We start from the raw sequence: 26761 nt of genomic DNA, 5'->3' as shown, positions 1-26761 counted from the left end.
ACCCAAGCCACCCATAAAGAACCAGATTGGGCAAAGAGATTCCAAATATGCCGAAGCATAGCAGCTTTATTCCAAGAACCTATCCTCTTGAGCCCCAATTAATCCTCATTCTTTCTTTGGAACACAAATTTTCTCCCATGAGACCTTTGCCTTATCCTTTTCATCTTTCCCACTCCACAAAAACCAATTAAGCTTCTGTTCTAAGAGATTAATAACAACTTTAGGAAGAATGAAGATGCTTGACTAAAAATCCTGAATGCTAAATAGAACCAAAGAGATAAGTTGTAATCTGCCAGCAAAGGATAGGTGTTTAGAACACCAAGAATCAATTCAAGATGTAAATTTGGCCACCAAGCCCTCACAATCTGCAGCAGTAAGTCTAGATGTTATTAAGGGAACTCCCAAGTATCTAACTGGCAATTTACCTTTTGTCATCTGCAACAAAACCAGCAACTCTTGCTTAACTTCATCTGAGAGACCAAAGCAAAAAACAGAACTCTTGAGAGGGTTAGCCTTCAACCCGAAGATCTCTTCAAATTCCTTCAAGACATCCAAGATAATCCTAATGGAATCTAAAGTAGCAGTAGAGAAAATGAGAAGATCATTTGCAAATTAAACAAAGATGAGTTAGACCTAAGCCTTAGCATCTAGGATGAAAACCAAACCTAGGAATACTGCCAACCACATCAGCCAACAGCAAGGACAACACCTCCATAGCCATAACAAACAGGTAAGGAGAAATGGGGTCTCCTTGCCTAGCTAAGTCCCTTCCTGCTCGGGAAGTAACCCACTAAAGAACCATTAAGAGCAATGGTGAACCGGGGGCTAGTTAGGCAAACCTTAATCCAGTTAACAAAATTCTGAGGGGCACCAAAACACTTCAATCAATGCACAATGAAGTCCCAACTCACCGAATCATAGGGCTTCATTAGGTCTATTTTAAGAGTACATCTAGGCTTCCCATTGTTCTTATGATAGTCACTCACCATCTCTTGTGCAAGGAGAATGTTTTCAGAAATGCTTCTTCTAGGAATGAATGCACCCTGATTAGCACTAACAATATCATTAAGGCCTAAACTCAATCTATTGGTTAAAATTTTAGTAATGCACTTATAGACCACATTACAACAAGAAATGGGCCTATCGTCTCCCATAGAGGAAGGATTTTTCCTTCTGAGAACAAGAGTAATAACGGTGGCATTAGTCTCTTTAAGCAACTGGCCAGATAAAAAGAATTCCAACACTGCCTCAGTGACATCCTCACCTACAACACTCCAAGCTTTATGAAAAAACCCCACAGAAAATCCATCTGGACCGGGGGCTTTGTTTGGATTCATAGAAAAAATAGTTTTCCTTGCCTCCTCTCTGGTGACTGCAACACCCATCCCTTTAAAATGTTATTGCTCCTTAAAAGGTCAAAAGTCCAACTTATCCCATAAAAATTATTATTTCTTAAAATTTCATAAATCCTCCTTACCTCGAAATTAAAATAACCTTAATTAGCTCCATAGGATAGTAATCGGTGTATTACAACTAACATGAGTATTTTTTTTACAAATTGCCTACGTCTTTTATGGAAATTATTGTATAGAACATTTTTTTTTTCTAACAAGGGCTCATTTAATATGCTACTTCCACGTACGTGACTTTTACTTGTTAAGTCGCGAACTTATTGTTTTCACTTGTAAAACAATTTTTTACGGAGGCCAGGGCACAAAGTTAGAGATTGGACAGGAATTTCTATGGTAATTATTATGTATATATAATTTCTGCTTGGTGGATTTAGTATATATATATATGGCTATATAGACAGTGGATGGCATTTGGTGCCTTTTTGCATGGTGATGCCTGTATGTAATGAATTAATTTATTTACTATGTGATCATGTGGACATGTATTAAGATATGATTCTGACTTTATCAACTAATGAACCTCATGTAATGATTATAGAAGTATGTAATGGTAATTATCGTAGATGCTTTGGTCAATTTATTTGCCGATATTAGTTTATATATATATATATACACCCTGTAATTATGTTATATATAGAGGCCCGAATTATTAAAAAGGTAAAATGATTTGTGATCTTGAGAGAAGAAAATGGTTTTTCATCTAAACAGAAACTTGATATATAAAACTTCTTTTTATAAATCTTGGTAATTGAAAATAATAACTTAGCTGAACCTTGAACAGGCTAGCTAAAGAAATGCCGAACAAATAGATTAAAAGAATCAGTTATTTAATGATCTCTTAAGGTCAGGAAGAGGAGTGTCATCAAGGAAGTTCTTGATCAAAGTAAGTGCTCTAGCAGGTTGGTAAGTCGGAACTAAATGTCCTGACGCTCTCACTGTTGCGAATGTTAGGCCCCCCTCATATACTTCTGTAAAGCCTCCAACCTGTGTCAGAAATGAACAAAAACAATATGTTAATTTCTTTTGTATGCATGGTCAAAGAGAATTTAGTTTCCCAAGCTGAGAAAATTAGAAGAGAAAGAAATTAATAGACAAAAGAGAATTAAGTTACTTCTCCTTTGTCGAACCAAGCACGCCATGCAGTCTTCACATGAAGCTTCATACGTTGTAGGGTGAACTTTGTTGAAGTAACCGAAATAATCGAGTCGGTGTCACCACTACAAATTGATATCCCAACAAAGACTAGTTTTAAGATTTGAATAATATATATGATTATCATATATTGCAGATAGGGATCATGATGTTAAGTTATAATCCAAAACTCTTATTTTACATATATATATATATATATATTAATTAAACTTGTTTATAATCAAAATAATTGCCAAAACATGAGGTGAAGTCAGCTATATCATCAATGACTCTTTGGCTAAAGGATCTCCATTGGAACAAAGGTTAAAAATTCAAAAATCATTGAGTCTGTATGAGGTACATAAGTATATTAAATCACCACTTATCTCAAAGGGTTAAGCTTATAATATAAAGTGATAAATTTAAGGGTTAAATACCCTATTGGTACCTGAGTTTTAACCTTTTTTAAATTTAATACCTGAGTTTTCATTTGTTTCATAGGTGGTACCTGAGTTAGGGGTAAAAACCCGTTTGGTACCTCTGTTACATTTTTCGTCCAAATATTAACGGCCTACCACGTGTCAACCGCTAAGGTTCACAAGTGGCACTATATAAAAAAAAATTAACGATTTAAAAATAAAATCTTTAAAAAATTATATAAAAATAATAAAAAAAATACCATTTAAAAAAAAAGAGAAGAGGGGTGGCTCCCTTGACCACCATGGGGGTGGCCACGTATCAACCTCAACGGTTGACACGTGACAAACCGTTAATATTTGGAGGAAAAATGTAACAGAGGTACCAAACGAGTTTTTTACCCCTAACTCATGTACCATCTATGAAACAAATGAAAACTTAGGTACTAAATTTAAAAAAGCCTAAAACTCAGGTACCAATAAGATATTTAACCCTAAATTTAACCATTTAATTAACACTTTAACAAAGTTGAGATGATGCTCATCTAGAATATTCTAGTATATGGATTCTGGATCCATTTGGGTTCTTCTATTGCAAATAATTTGACTCACTATTCAAATATTTGGTCCATATATAACTATTATTATGCCACCATCAATTAACACCAACAATTATAGTATATGGGTTATGTTGATGTCAATAACAATAATGGAAATACTATTTTCTTTACCTATAAATCCAAACTCGAAGCCCATTAGCCATGAGTTCCTTTATAACGGAAGGAATGCTTCCCTCGAAATCTGAGTATCCTCTCGAGCTGCATTCATCCCATTTACCTGGAACATTTTTAGTTACATTGGCATGAAGTGCTTCTTGAACATCCCGTCGATTCATATAAGCCGCCACATAATTAGTTTCACACGGATCAGGGTTCAATATCTACACCAAAAAATAATACATCATTTTATTTTGATTTGTCTATAGCATAATCGTTATTTAATGATATAAATGAGTAAAATTCACTCCACATATATTGCTAAAAAGACATTCTTATTACATGCACCACATAAACCGGCCAACTCTATGATAAGGATAGCTTGGGTGCTCTTCCTTCGCATGATTTGTAGTTCATCTGTAATCTAACACTTGGAATAACTATTCTTATTGTCTATGAGAAGTTGACATTTTACTATTTTCAATAAATATATATATTTATTTTTCTAATGGAATAGTCATTCTGCGTACCAAACATAACTGTAGTTTTTCAAATATTGTTCAGTAGGTATCGATTAAGCTGGACAGTACAAACTACTTGACCTGGTTATCTCAGTTTGTTGTTGTCCTTAAAAGCAATAATGGATGAAAGATTGTAATTTAAACTAAAGTAACAATTGTACAGAGATATTTTTTGATGTAATCATAATTATTTGTTCTAGCAAGAGTCGTGTTAGAGTCCAGTAAGCAGGGGCGGAGCCAGCATTTGAAATTTGGGGGGGCCAAATTGAAAAAAAAAAATGTGGGGACAAAACTAAAAAAAATAACAAAATTAGGGGTACAATTTTAATTTTTTTTTTTTTAGAATTTTTTTTTGGAAAACCTTGGGGCTTGGCCGCTTGGGGGGTGGGGGGGGGGGGCTAAAAGCCTCAAGTGGCTACGCCCCCGCCCAGTAAGGATTAGACCTCTAATAAGGAGTTTGATTCCGATTATTTTTAGTATAATTAGAGTCCTAGTCACTTAAATGGTTTAAGAGTCTTATTTGGATTAGTAATTATGTTTTGTAACCAGTTAGTATTGATCATCTATTTCAAGGGAGAATTATTAATAAAGAAGTATGCTTGAGGAAGTTCTCTTCAAACCTTTGTGTTTGTCTATCAAAAGGTATAAATTTCTCATATAAATTAAATTTGAAGGCCTAAATTCTCTTAACCAATCTACTCTGTTACTACTAATGGCTTGACATCATTCTTCTCTTGTAATTCCTACATATACCGTGTGTACAATGAATGCATGAATTCAAGCAATACAACATATTTCAAACTCAAACTTGTTTTAATTCTTTTAAGGTGAACCATAAAACATAAACTTTATTACTTTAAAAGAAAAATTATCACTTACAGAAACTTTCTTGGGTGGCACTGTGAGGTTGACATGCATGGCGCAATCAATAGATGGTTGATAAGAAAACAAAATATTTAGGTTCTCAATTCCAGATGCATCAGCTAGAGCTGCATGCCAGACTTCTTGGCACGCATCGCTGAAATTTTCTCTGGGTAAGGAGAAATTACAGTATTTTAGTATTCCAGCCACATCTCGATCCGAAGCGAGAGCATGGGTCGAACAGAATTCAAAGCTTCCTGCTCTTTCAGCTTCAAAATTAATTGTTGGATTTCCAATCTGCATAATATACACAAATTCAATATGATGCAATCTATGTGAAATATAATTATAAATACATTAGTAATTAATTAATGTATATAATTTTAGAAAAAATAATAATAATTACAAAGCCGTTTATCCTTCTGGTACGTGGAAACATCCACTTTCATTTAATTAACAATTTTATTGTCCGAATTGCTAGCAATTTCTGCTTAAGCAGATGAGCCCTGATCATAATGACTCTCTCACATTTCGGATTGCTAGCGATTTCTAATCATTTGCCATAGAACCTAACATTCCAATTATTTGTCTAAGAGAGAGAGAAAGAGACGTACAATGATCCCTTTGAGGTTGATAATGGTTTTGTTAGCCTTCTTGTTATTGCGGAGGATAGTATTTGCAAGCAGAGGAACATAATATCCAGCATAACTTTCTCCAGAAATATAAAAGGCTCGGTTCTTGTACTCAGGAAATCTCTCAAGCCAATTCACCAAAAACACATAACTATCTGTTGTAGCGGCTTTATCTCCCATTTTATCATCATAATCTGATGTTGTATTTGAGTATGAAAATCCTACCCCAGCAGGTGTCTCAAGGAACAAAACGTTTGCAGCTGAAGAGAAAATTTCAAAAAAATAGAATATATTTTTTTAAAACATATATATCTAAACTCTCCATGTTTTACGAAAAATTTAAAGAAATAACGAAAAATGTTATTAGTTAATTAAATTTACCATGATTCCAAGAAAATTCGTTTGTGTAAAGTGTTTTGCCATCGCTCCGCACACGAAATGGGCCCAACTCTTGCATTGCTCCAAAACCCAAAGATGAACAAGTTGGGCCTGTACATATATTAAGCAAGCTAGGTTAATCGTCGAACTAGAACATACAATTAACTAGCTAGGTGGCACTTAATATAGATGTTTATTTCAATTTAATAAGTCGTACGTGAGTGCCTTTAATGCTAAAAATACAAGAAGCTAATAAATGTATAATCCCCAACTCCAAGACAAGTTTATTGTTATTATTGGTAAACAATTAAAATAAAATGAGTAGTTAAGTTTTCATACTATTTCAAAAATTTCATATTGTTATTGTTTTTGTTTTCTTATTAAAATAAAAAGAGGATAAAAAAAATGTCCCTAACATTATTCAATTCTTTCAAATAAATACTAAGGGAAAGAGAGATGAAAGAAATGAAAGAAAAAATGCCATTATTTTGTATTTTTGTCAAGATCTAGTATATATATATGAATACCTCCACTGATCCAAAGAAGAAGAGGGGATGTATCCTTAAACTGCTGAGCTTCGGCAAAGTAATAAAAAATGGCACGACCCGCTGATTGATTCACCGTGACATAGCCACCATACTGAGAGAAGTTCACAGGGGGGTGTCCAGGAAATCTGTCGATCCTATCTTTCTCCTTTGAGCCCTCCTGAGGAATAAGAGCATTGGTTACAATGACATCTTCAGGTTCAATAGCCTCCAGAAGACTGTTGTGGACGCCAAAATATGGCTTGGATGTGGACTTGCCCAAATGGAGAACACCTTGTTCTTTCCTCCTCCCATGAGTTTGAGCCACAAAGCAGGAAAGAACAAGAAATGACAAAAGAACCAAACAAAAAGGCTTACTTTCCATTGTGCTTAATTTGTGTCTTCTTTCTCTCTACAGAATGTAAAACGAAAGAGAGACACAAAGAATACAAGGACAGCGGTACGGTGATTGATTGTTTGTTTGTTTGTTTATATAGATGGCTGTTGAAAGTAGTTTTAACGGCGTACGTTTCAATAACCATGCATGGATGGCGGAGGAGGAGTTGTTTGTCTATTAAGTAGAACAATGTTTTTTTAATAACAGCTTACGTTTAAACAACCATGAAGGGTTAGGAATATTGTTGCGCTTTTTTATGTAACTATTCATGTTCTGCCATATATGTGTCTTTTAATATGTAACATAGCACAAAGGACAAACAGAAAATTCTATCCGCCTCGGCTTAATTAGTAATTTTACAAGTAATTTCACAAGTAATTTCTGTTGTGTTCCTCCAATAATGTGGTGGCTTTTAAAATTACAATTTGATCAAAATTCAATAATGATCAATCACAAACTCAATGATGGGTTAAGTGGGAGAACACTACAAAAAAGTGCACGTAAGTTGGTGACGTGTATCCAAACGTTAAGAATAAAGTCCCCAAGAAGAAGAATCCATCTACTATGGGGGATTATCGTCCCATCTCTTGTTGTAATATCATTTACAAATATATTACTAAAATTTTGGCTAATAGGATGATCCCGGGGTTGGAGGAAGTTATTAGCTCTAACCAAGGTGCTTTCATTCCTGGTCGAGGTATAGCTGAAAACATTTTGTTGGCACAAGAGATTGTGACTGATTATCACAAGGAAAAGGGGAAAGCTCGTTGTACTCTAAAGGTTGATTTAATGAAAGCTTATGATTCCTTGAGCTGGGAGTATATTTTGCATTGCCTACAAGTTTTTGGAGCTCCTTCTAGATACATTGGTTGGATCCGGGAATATATAACTAGCCCTAGCTTCTCTATTTCCCTTAATGGGACGTTGGTTGGTTACTTTAAAGGAAAAAAAGGTCTAAGGCAAGGGGACCCTCTTTCCCCTTACCTTTTTGTACTCTAGCTATGGAGGGCCTTTCTCTCTTGTTAGGAAATGCTAGTTCCAACTCTCTTTTTAGCTATCGTCCTAGGTGTAGTTTGTTAAAACTTACTCACATTTGCTTTGCGGATGATCTTCTGATCTTCTCTGGGGCTAATTCATATTCTGTGCAGTGCATCCTCAAAGTGCTTGCTGAATTTGAAGACATTTCAGGGTTAAGAGCTAATCCTTCCAAAAGCTCGGTCTTCATAGCTGGTGTTCCTCCTATTGTGAAGCAGTCTATTCTTCATTTGCTGCACATGCCGGAAGGTGTTCTCCCTGTGAGGTATCTTGGCGTTCCTCTCATCACCAAACGGCTCTCTGCTGAGAATTGTGATTGCCTTATCTCAAAAATCTCCTCTAGAATTGATTCTTGGTTAGTAAGGAAGCTGTCTTTTGCAGGAAGATTACAACTTCTTTCCTCTGTTTTGGTTAGTCTGCAAATGTTTTGGGCCCGAATCTTTGTTTTGCCTAAGAAGGTGATACAGCTTTTGGAGCAAAAATTTAATAGGTTCCTTTGGTCTGGCAGTGATGTAAAGGCAAAGGTCAAAGTCTCTTGGGGTAATCTTTGTTATCCTAAGAATGAGGGAGGGTTAGGGCTTAAAAGAGTTGCTGATTGGACCTAGCCTCTATGTTAAATCATATTTGGAGTTTGTTTACTAAGGCTGGATCTTTGTGGGTGGCATGGATTAATTTGAATTGGCTTAGAGGTAGAAGTCTTTGGCAGGTTCCAGTTCCACAATCTTGCTCTTGGAGTTGGAAGAAGCTTCTCAAGATAAGGGAGGTTGCCAAGACTTTTATCCGATTTCAGGTGGGGGATGGGAGTAGAATTTTTCTCTGGCATGATCATTGGCACCCTGCAGGTTATTTGTTGGAGAGCTATGGTTATCGTGTGCTATATGATTCTGGGCTTTCTAAGGATGCTAGACTTTCTTCTATTATAAAAAATAAGGACTGGTTTTGGCAAGGGGTTAGATCAGATGACTTAGTTGCCATCCAGAGCCGGCTCCCTGAAATTACATTTGGGGTTTCTGATTTACCCCTTTGGAAGTCTAGTAATGGTAAATACTCATGTGCTGCCACTTGGGATAATCTTAGGAATAAGCTTCCGGAAGTTGATTGGTGGAGATTGGTTTGGTTCTCTTTAGCTATTCCTAAACACTCTTTCCTTTGCTGGCTTGTATTTAGGGATGCTCTCACTACAAAACAGAATCTGGCTTGTTGGGGGTTTAGTGGTAATCTGAACTGTCTTTTTTGTTATGGTTGTATTGAGTGCAGAGATCATATTTTTTTTAGTTGCAGCTTCAGCCGCAGGATTGGAGGGCTGCTATGAAGGCTCGTGGTTTTGCTGATCCCCCTTGCTGTTGGGATGATGTTGTGGATTGGGGCATCTCTAAATTCCATGGTAAGAGCTTGCAGGCTTGTTTAGGACGTTTGTGTTTTGGCTCGGCGATGTATCATCTCTGGAAGCATCAAAATGATCTCCAGCATAGAAATATACCGAGTTCAGAAGAAGCCAATTTGATCCAGATTTTCTGGGATGTTCGAACCAGAATTCTAGCTAAAGGAAGGTTTAAAAGTTTATCTTCTTGTTTAGAGTTGGTGTATAGGTGGAATCTTCATTCATTGTTGTAATCTGGATAGTCTCAGTTGAGTAGTTGTTTGAAGTATACTGCTTGTTTGTTGCAGTAGGAGTTTTTTGGTTGGGGTCTATTGTTCGCTCCCATGTGAGTCCTGTTTGTGAACGTGGGCCAGTTTTTTTTTCTGGCGTGTAATTGTGGTTGTGCTTGTTCTATAAAATTTTGGTTCATCTAAAAAAAAAAACGTTAAGAATAAAGGTGTCAAAAAATCATGTTTTATTTTAAAAAATATATATAAAAAAAAAAAAAAAAAATTAAAAACTAATTATCAATAGTTCATTTATAATTAGGACTAGCTAATAACCTAGAAGTCAAGTAGACTAGTTCATATACCTAACCAACACCAAACATGGTAAAAGCTAACTATATATCAATTAAGTAGACTAGTTCATCTAATTAAGATTACTCTCTAAACAAACAAAACTTTATTCTCCTACATGAACTAAATAACCATTCAGGGAACTAAATGGTCAATTTTATGTGTTTGAACAAAAGACCAGGTCCACTTGGAGACTTGAAGTTCACGAAACAAGCTGACTAGTGCACTAAATTGAAGCATTGAACAAGAACAATTTATATAAATCTGAAACTGATTATGTTTTAGCCCCAAAAAGGAAAAAGTTGATCATGTTTAAAAAGTAATTGATACAATATATACTTTTGCGTGTGTGCATAGTTGTCATATTACAGACCAGGCTGGCAGTAGGCCAGATTGTGCTACCAATACCATAGTTTATAATGCAATCACGAATTTCGGAAAGGATATATAGAATCATCAACAGAAGACTAAGAAATGTAATCACCAAGTAAAAATAACTAATGAAACTCAACAGAACCATTAAAATATTCTAAAGCTAGCAATACAATGATAAGTGAAAACATATAATAGAAATTAAATACCTTGTCTATATATCCCAATAATATCCAGAATATTAACATCTTGAAGCCTAAAGTAAACTATGAACTGACACAGAGACCAACATATAAATTAATGGGAACAATAAAAATGAGAAATTTTGTATTCATCTGTCTGCCATGCACAGAGCTCCATCTTCCCTCCCCATGCAACTTGACGTATTGACTAAGCAATTTATCATCTTCATAAGTCCAAGGACCTATTGTCCACCCTTGTTATGGAATCCCCCAACCCATCATTTAAGCTAATATTTCACACTCTTAAGTACTTGTGTGCTGTATCTCCAAATTATATGGATAAAAATTCCCCAATGGCTTACCTTATATAGTCCTCTTAAACTGAATTTTGATTTACTAAATTATGATCTTATTAGCACTAATTAAGATCTTTGAATCGACACACCCAAAATTACATCCAAAAAAAAAAAAAGCAAACCAATGGTACCCATATTGTTCAGTAAAAGTAGAAAAAACAGAAAGAAAATCAAGCAATCTCTGGAGGTATACCCACAATCTCAAAAGCTTAATCTAGCCCAGACAAATCCCATAAAAATGCACAGAGAGAGAGAGAGAGAGATAGAGAGAGAGTACAAACAGAGCGTTGGTGAAGGATGGCCCGGTGGAGGGTGGCCGACCGCCGAGAGTAGGGGTGAAATAACCGTTTTCTAATAACCATCCGCTAACCGCTAACCGCCTATAACCGCTAGCCATATAACCGCAAAACCGTTAAAACAGCTTTAAAAATCACTAACCGATAACCGCCCCTGTAGGGCGGTTAGTGGTTTTTACAAAGGCGGTTAGCGGTAACTACCTTTATTATTATTTTTATATTATTTTTAATATTTTTTTTCTATATAAAACAACGATGTTTCGGTGCTAACACCAAAACGACGTCGTTTTGGTTGTATAGGGTTTTAACTTTTAAACCTAAACATCTCTAACTCTCTCACTCCCAAAGTGCCGTATCTCCCCTAGTCCCCTGGGTCTCCTCTCTCTCGACTCTCATTCTCTCAGTCTGCTCTCAACTCTCTCTCTGCAACACGATCATTGATGAGATCATTGCCAATGACCAAGGTGACAGAATGAAGCCATCCTACGTCACCTTCACCGATGGTCCGATACATAGCGTTTGACGATGCGGCCAGTGGCCACAAACTAGGTCGCCATGAGCCCCATCAACACCGTCTTCCATGAGATCTGAGCTCCTCGAGCATTTTTTCGTTTATTGCTTCTTAGATCTGAATCTTTGTGCCTTGATTTGTTATTCTAAGCCTTGATTTGTTACTCTAGGTCTTAGATCTGAATATTTGTGCCTTGATTTGTTGTTCTAGGTCTTAGATCTGAATTTTTGTTGTTTGATCGGCGATCGGCGTTGGACAATGGACACTAACAACAAAATGGCCGGAAATATATATATATATATAGAACCGATTGCCGGTTGCCGATTTATAACCGGTTGGCGGAGGCGGTTTGAAAAATGGGAGAGAAAAGGACCTGTGAGCGGGAGGAGGAAGAAAAAGGAGTGAAAAGGAAAGAAAAAAGGAAAAGGGGGTTTCTTGACGTGCCAATGGTGACATGTCACGAAATTCTTGACGTCTCACCACTGGCACATCAAGAAATAAGTGGGGTTGTTGGGCTGAGATTACTGGACATATTATGTGGGGTAGTCGGGCTGCTAAGGATGTCTGGAGCATGTGTGGGAGGAAGATTCAAAAAAGAAGTATAGAGCACAAGGAATTTGTGGCCATTGTAGAGACCCTACTCCAGGAATTGGATAATAATGAAGTGGCATTTGTGGTGACTGTGGCACAGAGATTGTGGCTACGTCGTAATGTGGTGGTCCATGGAGGAACTCTTACCACCTTTCCCTACTCATAAGTAATGCTTCAAAATTCCTTGAGTTTTTTCGTAATGCGAATTCCTGTCTAAAGACAAGGGTAGAAGTGGATCATAATACGAACCTTCAATGGCTAGCTCCCTTGTCAAGTTTTGTCAAGGTCAATTGGGATGCAGCTGCAGATCGTCGTACAAGGAATATTGGTATTAGAGTCATAATTCGAGATTGCCAGGGTAAGGTTTCGGTTACCTTGTATGCACCAAAGAGTTATATAATTGATCCCAGGATTGCAGAAGCCATAGTAGCATTGAGAACAACTACTTTTTGTACAGAGTTGGGCCACCTACCGGTTGTGCTGGATGGTGACACTCTTCAAATGGTGCAAGCTCTGCAGAAAGAAGATAGAAACTTAAGTAAAATATGGCCATCTGATTGAGGAGACCCGATTGGTCTTAAGTTGCCTCCTTCGGTGAAAGGTCACTCATACCAGATGTCTTGCTAATTGGGCTACACATAGTCTCGCAAAGGAAGCACTTCTTTTAGTAAGGAACAAGTAGTTCTTAAGGATATTCCCAATGTATTGTTGATGTTACTTTTGTTGAGCGTTGTGCTTAATTTGATTAATAATATTTGGGCTCAACTAACAAAAAAAAAAGGCTTCTAGCATTACTCGTATAAAGGAGAAATGCTATGTATATTTTTAAGTGCTCACTTTTAAGTATTCATTCTCAAACGTTGATAATAAAATTCACCATTAGATACTACAAGTATTTTTATTTGTTATTTAATTCAATGATAATTTTTACTGCCACGTAATGAACACTTTGGAGTATGTGTAAAGATCAAGAAAATAAATAGGAAATTTAACAATTAATAAATTATATTTATTAATAAGATGGGACTAATAGTTAAATTTTTTCTTTGGTTGGATGTTTGGCACCCGAATGGTTGTCTTTTAGATAACTATGGGCATCGTGTTGTCTATTATGCTGGAAGTTCAGTTAGTGCAAAATTGTCTACCATTATTCGTAATGGAGATTGGTACTGGCCTGGTGCAAGATCAGACAAACTAGTTGAGTTGCAAAGTAAACTTCCAGAAGTGGTTATTGGTGACTATGACTTGCCTGTTTGGAATTCTAAAAATGGAAAGTATGTTTGTTCTGAAACTTGGGATGCAATTAGAAAGAAGGAGGCTCGAGTAAACTGGTGGAAGGTTGTGTGGCATTCAATGGCGATACCTAAGCATGCTTTTCTGATATGGCTTGTTTTCAGGGATGCTATGATTACAAAAAACAGAATGTGTGGTTAGGGATATATGGGGGATTGCCTAAGTCCTTTCTGTCGTAGTATAATGGAATCAAGGGAACATTATATCTCTTCTTTGATTGTAGTTTCAGTTACCAGTTACCGAATTTGGAAGGAAATCCTTAGCCTTTGTTTGGTTTCAAATACGAAGAAATCTTGGGAGGATGTTGCAAATTGGTGTGTGCTTGAGCTAAGACAGAACTGCATAAAATGTAGATTGTGTATCTTGAGCCTTGGTGCTACGGTCTATAATCTGTGGAAGCACATAAATGATATCCTACATAGGAATGCTTTGTGTTCGGAAGAGATGATTATAGCCAAGATAAAGTGGGAGATTCTGGCCCGTATCATGGCTAAAGGTCCTTATAAGAAGACTTCCATGAATTTGCAGCTTGCGGCTTTGTGGAATCTTCACAAGATTTTTCCTTAGTCTGCTAGTTTTGCTACTGTTTTCATGTGTTTGTTTCCTTGTGTTGTTTTTGGTGTTCAGCAGTTGTTGTTTTGCTTTGTCATGTTTGTAGGGCTTTGTGAGCTTTTGTTTCTCTCTTGCCCTTTGTATTGTTTGGACCAGTTTTTTTTTTTGTTTTTTTTTTTATTTTTTTTTTTTATTTTTCTGGTGTGTAATTTCTTGTTGTTTGGGCTATAAAAGTTTTCTTTCAAAAAAAAAAAAAAAAAAATTAAAGGCTACAATGACATCACACTTAAGGCCTTGTTTGGTTTACGAAATGAGTATTCCATTGAGATATGAATTAGTTATTATCGGAAATAAAAGAGAGATGAATGGTTATTTTTACTGATCTTTAGTTTGGTAACAACTCATATACTTTAATTGGAATCCAATTAAAATTACTAAAAAAAAAACCCACATTATTTTTTAAAAATAAAAAATAAAACTTAAAAGTAGTGGGTGGCCGACCTCCCATTGGGGTGGGTGGCCTGGGGGTGGCAGCGTCATCGGGGGTGCCTGTGCCACCCTTAAATGCTCCAGGGGTGGTGCGACCACCCCTAACTCCATATGTGGTCGACTAGCCACTATGTGAATGGGGGTTTGGTTTTTTTTTTTTTTTTAAAAAAAAAAAATGAGAGAAAATAGAAAATAATGAGTGGTTTTTCTCGAAAATCTAGTCTATTCCTTTAAAAAAATGAGAGGAATAAGTATTCATCTTCGTGAGAAAATAGTTATTCCAGGAATAGACTCTTACCAAACAAAGGAATGACTATAATAGTCATTCCATTCCAGTTGTTTATTCTGCGAATCAAACGAGGCCTAAGTAAATAAAATAATTTTGGCTCTAAGGATTAAGGATTTTTAGGTTTATCGTGAGTGTCTATTGGAAAAGTTAAAAGGCCACCTGGCCATTGAAGCTTTACATTACGTAATGCTTTTTTCGTAATAGCATTCTTAGTAGGCTCACCAAAATAGTTTTTTTGGCTATTCTGGGTATGCTACTGAAATGGACTAAAATAAATCTTAGCAGCCTCTCCAATTTGGTAAAAAAAAAATTGATTAGTGAACAGTATTCATCAACAATAGTGAGCATTGTTCAATCACCAAAACAATTAAAAACTATTATCTCTTCCCTTTTTTTTCTCTCTCTCACGTATCACATACAACTTCTCTTTCGAAAAGGATTATTTGATTGGAAAAATGATTGTGGATAACTAAATTGTGAGGCTGCTAGGTGTTTTTTTAAAAAGTAGATGACTAAAATAGAGAAAAATAGTTTTTAACTATTTTGGCTATTAAAATTTGTTGAAGGTACTAAAAATGCTCTAAGAAACTTACTTGAAAAGCTGGGATAAAAATCAAATGCCCACTTGGCCTCTTAAAAGAAAAATGTAGAGCTAAAGCAACGTCCTAGCTGCTATAAATAGAAGGGGGATCGCCTGGATAGAAATTAGCTATAAACCAATCTAATAAAGTGACACATGCTTCTTAGCATGTGAGTAGCACATGTTTTTTAAATAGCATGTGCTTCTCAAATGTTTTTTTTTTTTTTTTAATATATTGTATATTTGATTGATATTGAAGCATTCTCTATTTACAGGATAATTGTAATCAACTATTGGGATTGTACCATACTTGTTTTTACTCTAAAACATTTAAATAGGGACCTTTGTATTGTAGACAAATAAGTTAAGGAACACAATGTACATAGCCTTTTGGGCTAAGTTGTAGTGGTGGATGTAGGTGTCTAACATCGAACCACCTGTAATTCCTTACTTTCGCTATTTTTCTCGTATTTTAGATTTCTACATAAATCTCGATATGGTATCAGAGCCAAAAGTCCTGAGTTCGAACTTTGAATCTGTCATTTACCTCACATTTCAATTAAATATTTCACGTGTTGGGCATCACCTATTAAAAAGGAGTTTGAACCCGTCCGTGCAGATTCTCTTTGACCGTTTCTTTTCTTTTTGGTGTTTTTCACTATGACAACAGTACACCAAACGCTTCATTGATGTTGTTTTTGCATGTGACGGAATGTTGGAGTTCATCCGCTGCCACATGCACCGCCACTAGTTGTTGCTATCAACTTCACGCACCACATGCGCTGCCTCTTTCAACCAACTTCAGTTCAAAACCACCTATTTAGGCGTATACCGGTAGTTATGGGTAGAAACTCATCCAGAAATCCATCGGGCGCGCCCACACATGCCACCTGCAGATCGGGTCCGCCTCCACTCGCCGTCAGCCTCCTCTGCGCATGGGATCCACGTGCCATACAGGTTCCTTACGCTGCTCCGCTTCATACTGGATAGCTGCCCACACCTGCACCGTGTCACACTAGATCACTAAATGAGGCTGTACATGTGCCTACATTACATCAGATTACTCCCTATGGGTGAATGGTTGTTTGAGTGTGCTGCGTCACATCGAATCTTTGCTCTAAGGTGTATCCTTCTTTTGGTGCGCGCGTCGCACCAAATTGTAGCCGGTCTACTCTTCCTTCAGTACACTGCATCACGCCAGATCCAAGATCGGGAAAAAAAGAACAAGAAAAAACTAAAAAAAGCTCTTTTGGGTTTTGGCCCAAGTTGGCCTTGTTTTCTTGGAGCCTTTTTTTTTTTTTTTTTTTTTTTTTTTTTTTTTTTTTTTTTTTTTTTTTTTTAAACAGTACACCAAACGCTTGTTGTGGTTGCTTTTATACGTGACAGAGCTTTGGAGTTCATATTCGGCCCTATTTTGTTGTGATTTGCGGTTCAATTCATTGGCGAATCTTGACACAATGTGGTTTGGCCCTTCACTGGTTTTTAACGACTAGTTTTCGTTCTTCGACCATCATTGTTAGTTGCGGCTTGGCCCCTCACGTGATTCTTTTAATAGATAGTCAATGTTCTCCGACTGTCACTTTCAACCTTTCTCGCCGACACCACTTTGATCCAACCACTGACTTCGACTGCATTTAAATCCGTTTTCTATTTTGAAACTCAAGCTTCCAGAACCTTCCACCTTGATTTTGAGGAGGGATTTTAGAATATATAGAAAATATATTATATTTTCCATATATTCTATATTTGGTTGATATTTAAATATTCTCTATTTACGGGTTAATTATAAGGGTTAAATAACTTTTTTGGTTCCTGTGGTTTGAAAACTTTATTTTTTAGTACCTCAATTTTATTTTTCTTCACAGATGATACCTGGGTTTTGGGAAAAGAGGAAATTGGTACCTCCGTTTATTTTTTCTGTCCAATATTTAACAATTTGCCACGTGTCAACTAACGAGGGTTGACACGTGGCACAATATAAAAATAAAATAAGAATAAAAAACTTTAAAAATTAATTAAAAAATAAAAATTAATAAAACTTTAAAAGTAAAAAAAATTAAAAAAAAAAAAAAAAAAAAAAAGGGAAAGAAAAGAGGGGTGGCTCAGCCACCCCCTTGGCCGGCCTGGGGTGGCTGGTTCAGGGGTGGTTCGGCCACCCCTATGGCTTTTAGAGAAAAAATTGAAAAAAAAAAAAAAAAAATAGGAAAATGGGTTTTGGCCATGGGGTGGTTCGGCCACCCCCAATGGCCAAAACCCTCTTTTATATATATATATATATATATATATATATATATATATATAAAAGAGGTTTTGGCCATTGGGAAGGGGGGGCAAACCACTCCCGTTGCCTATGGGGGTGGTTCGGCTACCCCTATGGCTTTTAGATAACGAATTGAAAAAAAAAAAAAAATGAAAATGGGTTTTGGCCATTGGGGGTAGCCGAACCACCCCCGTAGCCCTTACGGGTGGTTCGGCCACCCCCAAAGGCCAAAACCCATTTTCCTATATTTTTTTTTTTCAATTTGTTCTCTAAAGGCCATAGCCACCCTTTTTTTCTTTTTCTTTTTTTAATTTTTTTAAAAGTTTTTAATATTTTTTTAAATTTTTTTTACATTGTGTCACGTGTCAACCCTCATTGGTTAACACGTGACAGACCATTAAATATTGGATAGAAAAATAAACGGATATACGAATTTCATCTTTTCCCAAAACTCAGATACTATTTGTGAAAAAAATGAAACTGAGGTACCAAAAAATAAAGTTTTTTTTTTTTTTTTTTTTTTTTGAATATCAGTGAATATTATTGAAATTCAATTAGGTTATACATTCATAATATGCTTCAACAACATTTGGGATAATAGAAGGACACTCAACTATCCATGTGTTGTTTAACAATTGTGAAAGAGCATATTTAGCCGGTACATGTGCCACCCGATTTGCATTTCTACGAACGTGTTTGACCTCCACCGACAAGAAGAAAGAGAACTGGCTTTTGATGTCATCCAGAATTGGCCATAAACTCGGAGGCTAGACTCTCTCGTACCAAGAGTTGAGACTATAACTGACGAATCTCCCTCCAGCAAAATTCGACTGCCCCCCACCTCTCGAGCAAGAACTACAGCTTCCCACACAGCTAGTGCTTCAGCTGCAGCAGGGTCGGTGATGTAAAGAATAACCTTCGTCCAAGCTGCCATCACCAGACCTGCTACATCCCTAATTACCACCCCAACTCCCATTCTGTCCATCTCCTTTGAAATAGCAGCATCCCAGTTAATTTTCCAAGCACCAAAAGGAGGTTTGGTCCATAAGGGAGGGGGTCCTACCAATGCTTTAACTGTTTTATCTTCAATCTTCATAGCTTGGGAGAAGCCTGTTGATGCTAATTCCGGTTTATGAAGTAGGAGCTGCTACTGGTGGACTCGACCGACTGACCTGCAAAAACAAAGGACACACAATGGGCTTCCCCCAGCGGTCCTCCTCTGACGCCCAAATTAGATGAAGTATATTGAGAGAGAGAGAGAGAGAGAGAGAGAGAGAGAGAGAGAGAGAGAGAGAGAGAGAGAGAGAGAGAGAGAGAGAGAGAGAGAGAGAGAGAGAGAGAGAGAGAGAGAGAGAGAGAGTTCAGAACTTGTGTCCTTAAAAAAAAAAACCCAAAAAAACTTAATACCTGGATTTTGCTATTTATAGGCAGCTTCCCTCAAGGTTAGGTAGGAATATCTCGGTTTTTAGGGAACAGTGACTCCCTGTGCGTGAACAGGTCCTAAGTACACTCTTGACAGCGATGGGCAGGTGGGCTCTTTAATGGCGAAGCATGAGACTCCAGGAGATCCCTGATCTTCGGGGATTCAATCACCTAACCGCTCTCATTTATCAGTATCGTCATTATTACCCCTTGTCGGTTAATGGGGCACCCGACACCCCCTGCTCGGACTGCACTGGTCGGGGCCTAACCATTCCAGGAAGGAGGAGTCACCGGTAGCGATGTACCCGACACCTCCCGCTCGGTCGGAACCCTCCCCTCTCGGGAAGGTTATTTTATCAACAAAGCCTTCCATCGATAGATACACAGCAGCCATAACTTGAGATGGAGGAGTAAGTTTGCCCTCGAAAATAAAAGTGTTCCTTGTAAGCCAAATCATCCTGAGTATGGTCAAAGCTTCTATCAACTCCTCAGCCTCTAATTTGTCCTGGAAAAACAACAACAAACCCCTACCATCTGTATCCCCACAAGCCATCTTCTGAAGCTTTCTACTCCTTTCTTGCCAAACTCCTACGGCCATTGGACAGCTCCAGAGACAATGATAAATTGTTTCTAGTTCTCCATTGCATATAGGACAAATTGGATCAGCTACCACTTTTCGGGAGAACAAGTTGAGCTTGGTAGGTAGTAAGTCATGGCACAATTTCCAGCAAAAATTTCGAAGCACTGGGGTAGTTGGCAGACTCCAAATGAACTGCCATAATTGTTCATTACCATCAGCACTTGAACTTTCACCTTGTTCTTGGGCTCTTCTCCTCATCTCCATGTGATATGCACTTCTCACAGTGAAAATACCCGAAGGTGAACCCCTCCAAATAATTTTGCCTTTCTTCAGTAAAGGGCTAATCACAACACCCCCAATATTAGCTGCCTCCCCATGATAAAAAAGTCTATGAATAAGGTCTAAGTTCCACCAACCTGAATTGTGATCAATAAGGCTGCTAGCTCTTGACTCAGGGTGCCAATTTGTGTTGTTGGGCAGTAGTAAACGGCTCTTAGGAGGGTTCAACCAAACATCCTTCCAAATCTTTATATCTTCCCCATTTCCCACCCTCCAACCCATTCCATTCTGCAGTATGGACTTGGCCTTAAGGATGCTACGCCACACAAAAGAAGGACGACTCCCCAACTTTGCATCCAGAAAATCCACTCGCGGATGATACTTCTCTTTCATGATACGAGCCACAAGGGAATCCGGATTGGACAGCAATCTCCACCCTTGCTTTGCAAACAAAGCCAAATTGAACACCTCCAAATCATGGAACCCCATGCCACCCTTGTTTTGTGGTGCACCTAATATCTTCCAACTCATCCAATGAACTCGCCCTTGATTAGTCTTATGCCCCCACCAAAATCTGCTCATCAATGAGTTTAGGGACTTACACAAGGTCTGAGGCAGCCTGAAAACACTCATACAATAAGTAGGCAGCGCTTGAACAACAGCTTTTATCAAAATTTCCTTCCCTGCTTGGGAAATGAATTTTTCCTTCCACCCATCTAGCTTCGCCTTAACCCTCCCGCAGATACTGGCAAAGGTTTGCTTCTTAGATCGACCCACCATCGCAGGAAGATCAAGATACTTATCAAAACCTTATGTAACTGTCACCCCTGCCAAGTTGTTAAGGTATTCCCGAAAGTCTGAATGTGTATTCCGGCTTAAGAAGATGGATGTTTTGGCCGTGTTCAGTTGCTGCCCTGAGGCTCGCTCGTAAGTCTGCTAAAACTGGGTGAGATTGGACCATTCCATTGTGTTCACCCTACAAAAAAGGAGAGAGTCATCCGCAAAAAATAGGTGGCTCAACCGATAACCACCAACAGCAATAGGCACCCCAGTAAGTGTTTTTTTCATACTCCGCCTTTGACAACAAAGCACTCAACCCCTCTGCCACGATCAAGAAAAGATAGGGTGACAAAGGATCACTTTGTCTCAACCCATGGGTTGGGAGAATCTTTCTAAAAGGTTGACCATTCACCAGCACCGAGTAGGATACACTCTTCACATAGGTCATGCATTCAATTCTAGAAGAGGTTGATATTGGAAACTGGAAGAGTTTCAAAACCTCAAACCACAAGTACCAAAAATGTATTTAATCCTAATTATAATAAAATAAATAAATAAAAATGGAAGAGGTGGCCTGGCCACCCCAGGCCACTGGGGGTGGCTGCACGCCACCCCCGGTCGCCCAACGAAGGTCCAGGGGTGGCTGCGCACCACCCCTCCCCATTTTTGTTTTTTTTTGTTTTTTTGTTTTTTTTTAAAAATAAGTTTATTTATTTATTTTTTAATATATTTATATTTTTATATTCAGATGGACACGTGTCGCCATCTTATTAGTTTGACGTGGCGCTGACGTGACATTTAACATAATCTGTCAAAAAATTTAACGGAATTTGACTCCAGGGATCGATTTGTAATTATTACTTACTACAAGGACCTCTCATGAACTTTTTGAACCATAGGGAGTGAAAAATAATTCTGGCATACCACAGGGACCAGTGGTACAATTATCATTTTTTTAAAAAAAAAAATTTAAAAATTTTATATATTTAATAATATTTTTATTTATTTTTATTAAGATTGACGTATCGCCATCTTATTAATGTTGGCATGACGCCTAACAAAATTTGTCAAAGTTTTTAACAGAATTTAATTCAAGAGAACGATTTATAAATTAGATCGACCATAAAATTTTTTAAAATAATTTTGATACTAAATAGAGCGATATGTAATTTAGGATAATATTGACCAACAGGGTAATCTTCTCTTAAAAAAAATTGTTTGGATTATTTGGAAAATGAGTATAATAAGTCGAACTTCTTTACTTGTATCCCGCGTGCGAGGACAGCCATATTAGCACCCGCAAAGCCACACTTCCTTTGCAAAAATCTCTCTCTCGGTCTCTTAGGACAAGAAGAAGAAGAAGAAGAAGAAGAAGAAGAAGAAGAAGAATCAGAGAAATTAGGGTTTCGAAGGGAAATGGCATTGGCTGGGCGCATCAGATCGGGCCTGCCTCTCCTCACCAAGGCTCTCCGCTCCGATCCCCTCTCTGCCCACAGATCCGCGCTTACTCTCACCAACTCTGAGGTAATAATCCAAAACCCTTAACGGTATCGTTTTGTTCGTTGTTTTCTCTGTGTCTGATCTGCTTTGTTCCGACTCAATCGGATTAGGTTGACTTGGTTGCGCCTCTGTTTGGTTGCCGAGAAATCGGAGGAAAATTTAGAAGTAATTAGAGAAATGAAGGGTCTGATTGTTTCTTGTTTTTAGGGATATTTGAATAGTGAAATGAAGGGTAGCCGCTCTACGAAACATTTGCTGTTTTTTTTTTTTTGTTGGTTTATTGAGTGTTTTTTTGGGTTTCGTTTGATGTGTTTGTTTCCATTGCGAATTTGGGGTTAGATTAGTGACTCTTTCGAGTTTTTGTAGTGCGGTTTCGGTTTACTCTGTTTGATTGCCGAGAAAGTGGAGGGAAAGATAAGAGAAATGTTATATGGGTATTTTGGTTTTTTATGTTTCTGGTTCCGAAAGATGGGAAATTTGTCATTGATTAAAGGATTAATGGTTCATCAAAAGACAAGCTGGTTGTTTCATTTATTAATTATTTTCTTTTTGGGTTTTTATTTGATGTGTTTGTTTCCGATGCTGTTTAAGGTTAGATTAGTGACTGTCTTATGTCAAGAGTTTGCAATGCGGTGTGGGTTTACTCTCTGTTTGGTTTCTGAGAAAGTGGTTGATGTTTCCTGTTCCGAACGATGGGATATTTATTGACCAACCAAATAATTGTTTTAGAAATGGGTGCTAAGTTATTCATCAAAAAAAAAAAAAAAAAACCCTTAGGTCCTTAGCAAAGAAATTTGTGATTCTTCTATCCTCTAACATATTCTGATTTATTAAGTCGACTTCTTGGCATTTTCTGTGCAAAATGTGTCAATTAGTGTTTTTGAAAACATGTCAACTTGCATTACCACTGCATGATGAGAATTAGTGATATATTTAATCTTTGTTGCCTTTTCAAAATCAGCAAGATCAAGAAGCTTTATTCTTTTATTAATGCTATTTCTACTCCTAAATTCATATGAAATGTTAATCATTCATTGACGGCTCATTTTGTAGACTTTAATTGTATGTGCTAAAGGTTTTATTTCTCTTTGATATTGTTAGGAAGTATCTATGGATAAATCAGTCTGCAGGTGTTAATATGTATAAACGTTAAAGCATTTTCTGTTCTGAGGTTTTCAAAGAGTGCTTTGCTTGATTAAATTAAATTACAAGTTCTAGTTAATCAAGTCTATGCATTTGTTTTCTTAATTGTTCATTGTGTTTATGTGCCGTCTAATTGGTGACCATTCTTGCTTGCAGTTCTCAAGGAATTATGCCACTACCACTGGGCAAAAGGAAGAGAAAATTAAGGTAATTGAACTTGTTAGCCTTCAATATGGTTCTGGGGTACTCTCCAATATTCTAAGCAAATATTGTCTTATCATACATATATGCAAGTGTGTGTTATCTTGTTTCATACCATATGGTAGACTTTGAAGAAAAGAATTGTTTTGAAGGACCTAATGTAGGAGCAACAATTTATGCTAAATTGTTGCTCTATATTTCCTCATTGTGTGCTTTACTCTAGTTGTTTGGGAGATATATGTAACAGTCTTACAAATTTGTCCTGCATCAAACATTTAAGTTGATTTAAGTGGAACATGGTTATATGATGAAAGCATTGCAGTTGAAAGCTGGATTATTCACATGTTTATTAATATTGAAGCTCAACCATATATTCTGATTTGGGGAATGATAGCTAGCACGTTATACTGACCAATTTTTCAGGTTTTTCTTGTTTCTCTTGGCCTATGTTAAATTGAATTTTTGAAGTATTAATTTAGCTATAAACTTATGCATTCAGAAGCAAATGTAAGGTCTAACCACCGGCCCTTGTAGCGATTGGGGAGGGTCAAGGCTACCCCATTAGGTAGCCTACCATTATTGTTTGGTTAAAAAAAATAATAATAATAATAAAAATTAAGCTTTCAATACTCGACATATCTTACATAGATGTAACTTCACACATGTAGCACACAATGAAAGTCTGTTTACTCTTTATTATGATCTGTTTATTGTTTTCGTATTTCGCGCTTTAGATCCCATCACATGGATCTTGTTTTATCTTGCTTTGTTGCTTCTCTATGAAATTACAGGTGCCTCTAGCTTTGTTCGGGGGATCTGGTAACTATGCATCTGCACTGTACCTAGCGGCAGTAAAAGGAAATGCTCTGGACAAGGTTGAGTCTGAGCTTCTTGACCTTGTAGAGGCTTCTAAGAGAAGTCCCACCTTTGCTCAGTTCACAAAGGACCTCTCAGTCCCAGCAGATACAAGAGTGAAGGCCCTCCAGGAAATCTCTGCTGAAGCTAAATTTTCTGATCTGACAAAGAATTTCTTGGGTACGAAGAGTTGTACTTTATGATTGAACTCTAGATTATACTGGTTCTATGCATTATGCTGATTCATAATTTAAATGCATATTCTTGCAAGAATCTGACTTGAACATGCTACGATGTATGCTCTATCTCTAACCATTAGAGGTGCATGATTGATTCATTGCTGCGTAGTAGACATGCTATGATGTATGCTGTCTCTGACCATTGGAGGGGTGGGGTGGGTTTGTGTGTGTGTGTGTGTGTGTGTTCATTATGTAATGATTGATTCATTTCTGCTCAGGTTTATTTTTTTTGTTTAGTTTATTTGGATACAAATGCTGTATTTAGTGTAATCCTCTATAATTTTTTGTAGTTTTGTTGGCTGAGAATGGGAGGCTGAGACATATAGACAGCATCGCTAAGAGATTTGTGGACTTGACGATGGCTCATAAGGGAGAAGTGAAAGCTGTTGTGACGACTGTCATTGTGAGTTCCTCTCTTTGGATAGTAAAATTTCTATTGCTAAGTGCATATAAAAACTGTTTGTTGACTGACATAATTACAATCAGGTACTTAGCCCCTTCATTCTCCCTCACTAAAAGAAAAGGAAAGTCTATGTGAATTTTATCATAATGCACTTGTATTATGTTGTTTTTGGGGCTGGCATTGTAACATAACTGTGTTCATTTTAACTCCATGAATATTGTCTCTCAGAAGGCCATGTTACATACTTAAATGCATGAGATTTTAGTGTATTAGATAAAGGGCAGTTACATTTTCCCCTGTTTTTAGGCTATGTGAGTTCATGTCCACTGCTTGGTGTGGAAAAACCTATATTTGTTGGTTGCAATGATGATTCCTATTTGGAGATTTGAATGGTTCCTACGTTTCCTGAAGTCTTGCATAGTCATATCCTGTTTTATATGACATTGTATATAGTCCTGTTTAACTCATTGCCATTTTTAGGTTTTGGAAAATGAATTTATTGATCATAGAATATGGGAGGATATAGGAAATAAGCAGGAACAGACGGGTTAGGGGGAAAGGGATGATATGGTAAAAACCCAAAATCCCTTTGATAGAATTTTCAACCCAAAAAGCCAATAAAAAGTGTTTGTTCATCCATATGGCCCATAAAAGTTGAATGCAAATTAACATATTAAGTATCAGTTAGTAGGCGTTAGAGCAAATCCAGACAGTTCAGTTGGTGTTAGTGCAAATCTGCTTTACTAGTCATCTGATACACATGGGTTGCGGAGAACTTATATTGGTCTAGTCATATGTAGCTTTTTGTTACAGGAATTGTGTATTCTATGTATACTAATTGTTGTTATTTTTCTACCAGCCCCTTCCACCAGAAGAGGAGAAAGAACTGAAAGAAACACTTCAAGAAATAATTGGAAAGGGAAAGAAGGTTAAGCTTGAACAAAAGGTATGTAGCATATCATTGATGATTTTTCTTACTTATTTTCATGTACGGTTTTTTTCGCAATTGAAGCATAAATAATTATTTTTCATGAATATGTCAGATTGATCCCGCTATACTTGGTGGGCTGGTGGTTGAATTTGAGCTAAAGGTCTTTGATATGTCCATCAAGACCAGGGCACGTCAGATGGAAAGGTTCTTGAGGGAGCCGATAAACATTGGCGCCCTGTAAAAGGTGTTAGCATCAATTCCTGCAGATGCTTAAAGAAGGCAAAGGTTTTTTCCTGTTTGATTTTGATGCTTGTAAACTCGAATAAGAAGCTACTTATGTCTTCACACTTATCATCAGAGCAATCGATGGTGGAATTCTTTTCTTTTGTATGGATGAGTATTTTCACTTAATGTCATACTAACATCCAAGTTCTTTTCACATGCTGTTCAAGTTTTTAATGACAGGCATTTTTTTAGAGTAAGTTGTATATCGGTTTGATGGTTTTAAATGTCTCCTACAATGAACCCTGCTGCTTTTCTTCAGGATAAATAAACGAATAAAACCCTGCAGAACATAGTATTCAAGCTAGTTGAGTAGCTTGAAAGTCTACTTCTCAGCATGCTGAATACATGGTAATTACAGAATGTAGGGTAGATTATGTCAAAATATGTAAATAGGAATATTGCAAAGTACAT

The 26761-nt window shown here is 37.1% G+C and overlaps 2 protein-coding genes across 2 annotated transcripts; one reads left to right on the top strand and one right to left on the bottom strand.

The window, feature by feature from the left end:
• Positions 1 to 2139: 2139 nt before the first annotated feature.
• LOC133880444 (serine carboxypeptidase-like 40) lies at positions 2140 to 7030 on the bottom strand. The gene is made up of 7 exons (XM_062319394.1): positions 6595 to 7030; positions 6071 to 6178; positions 5672 to 5949; positions 5076 to 5354; positions 3691 to 3899; positions 2524 to 2629; positions 2140 to 2396 (listed from the first exon to the last, which is right to left on the bottom strand). Exons 1-7 carry the CDS (start codon positions 6974 to 6976, stop codon positions 2232 to 2234), a joined length of 1527 nt encoding a protein of 508 aa, XP_062175378.1. The 5' UTR covers positions 6977 to 7030; the 3' UTR covers positions 2140 to 2231.
• A 15035-nt stretch (positions 7031 to 22065) lies between these two features.
• On the top strand, positions 22066 to 26504 carry LOC133880528 (ATP synthase subunit O, mitochondrial). The gene is made up of 6 exons (XM_062319478.1): positions 22066 to 22317; positions 23593 to 23643; positions 24429 to 24672; positions 25022 to 25134; positions 25994 to 26080; positions 26178 to 26504. The coding sequence occupies exons 1-6, from the start codon at positions 22210 to 22212 to the stop codon at positions 26304 to 26306; spliced, it is 732 nt and encodes a 243-aa protein (XP_062175462.1). The 5' UTR covers positions 22066 to 22209; the 3' UTR covers positions 26307 to 26504.
• Positions 26505 to 26761: the final 257 nt, after the last annotated feature.

Source organism: Alnus glutinosa, chromosome 10 (genome assembly GCF_958979055.1).
Source record: "Alnus glutinosa chromosome 10, dhAlnGlut1.1, whole genome shotgun sequence".
Lineage (NCBI taxonomy): Eukaryota > Viridiplantae > Streptophyta > Magnoliopsida > Fagales > Betulaceae > Alnus > Alnus glutinosa.
This window is presented reverse-complemented; position numbering and strand designations above follow the sequence as displayed.

Excerpts from the sequence above, each read along its gene's own strand:
- LOC133880444 (XM_062319394.1), bottom strand. The coding sequence starts at position 6,976 with ATGGAAAGTAAGCCTTTTTGTTTGGTTCTTTTGTCATTTCTTGTTCTT. Across the intron at positions 5,355-5,671 it reads TCAACCTCAAAGGGATCATT|ATTGGAAATCCAACAATTAA; the intron begins GTACGTCTCTTT and ends TATATTATGCAG. Across the intron at positions 3,900-5,075 it reads TGCCACCCAAGAAAGTTTCT|ATATTGAACCCTGATCCGTG; the intron begins GTAAGTGATAAT and ends TTTTTGGTGTAG.
- LOC133880528 (XM_062319478.1), top strand. The coding sequence starts at position 22,210 with ATGGCATTGGCTGGGCGCATCAGATCGGGCCTGCCTCTCCTCACCAAG. Across the intron at positions 24,673-25,021 it reads TCTGACAAAGAATTTCTTGG|TTTTGTTGGCTGAGAATGGG; the intron begins GTACGAAGAGTT and ends AATTTTTTGTAG. Across the intron at positions 25,135-25,993 it reads CTGTTGTGACGACTGTCATT|CCCCTTCCACCAGAAGAGGA; the intron begins GTGAGTTCCTCT and ends TTTTTCTACCAG.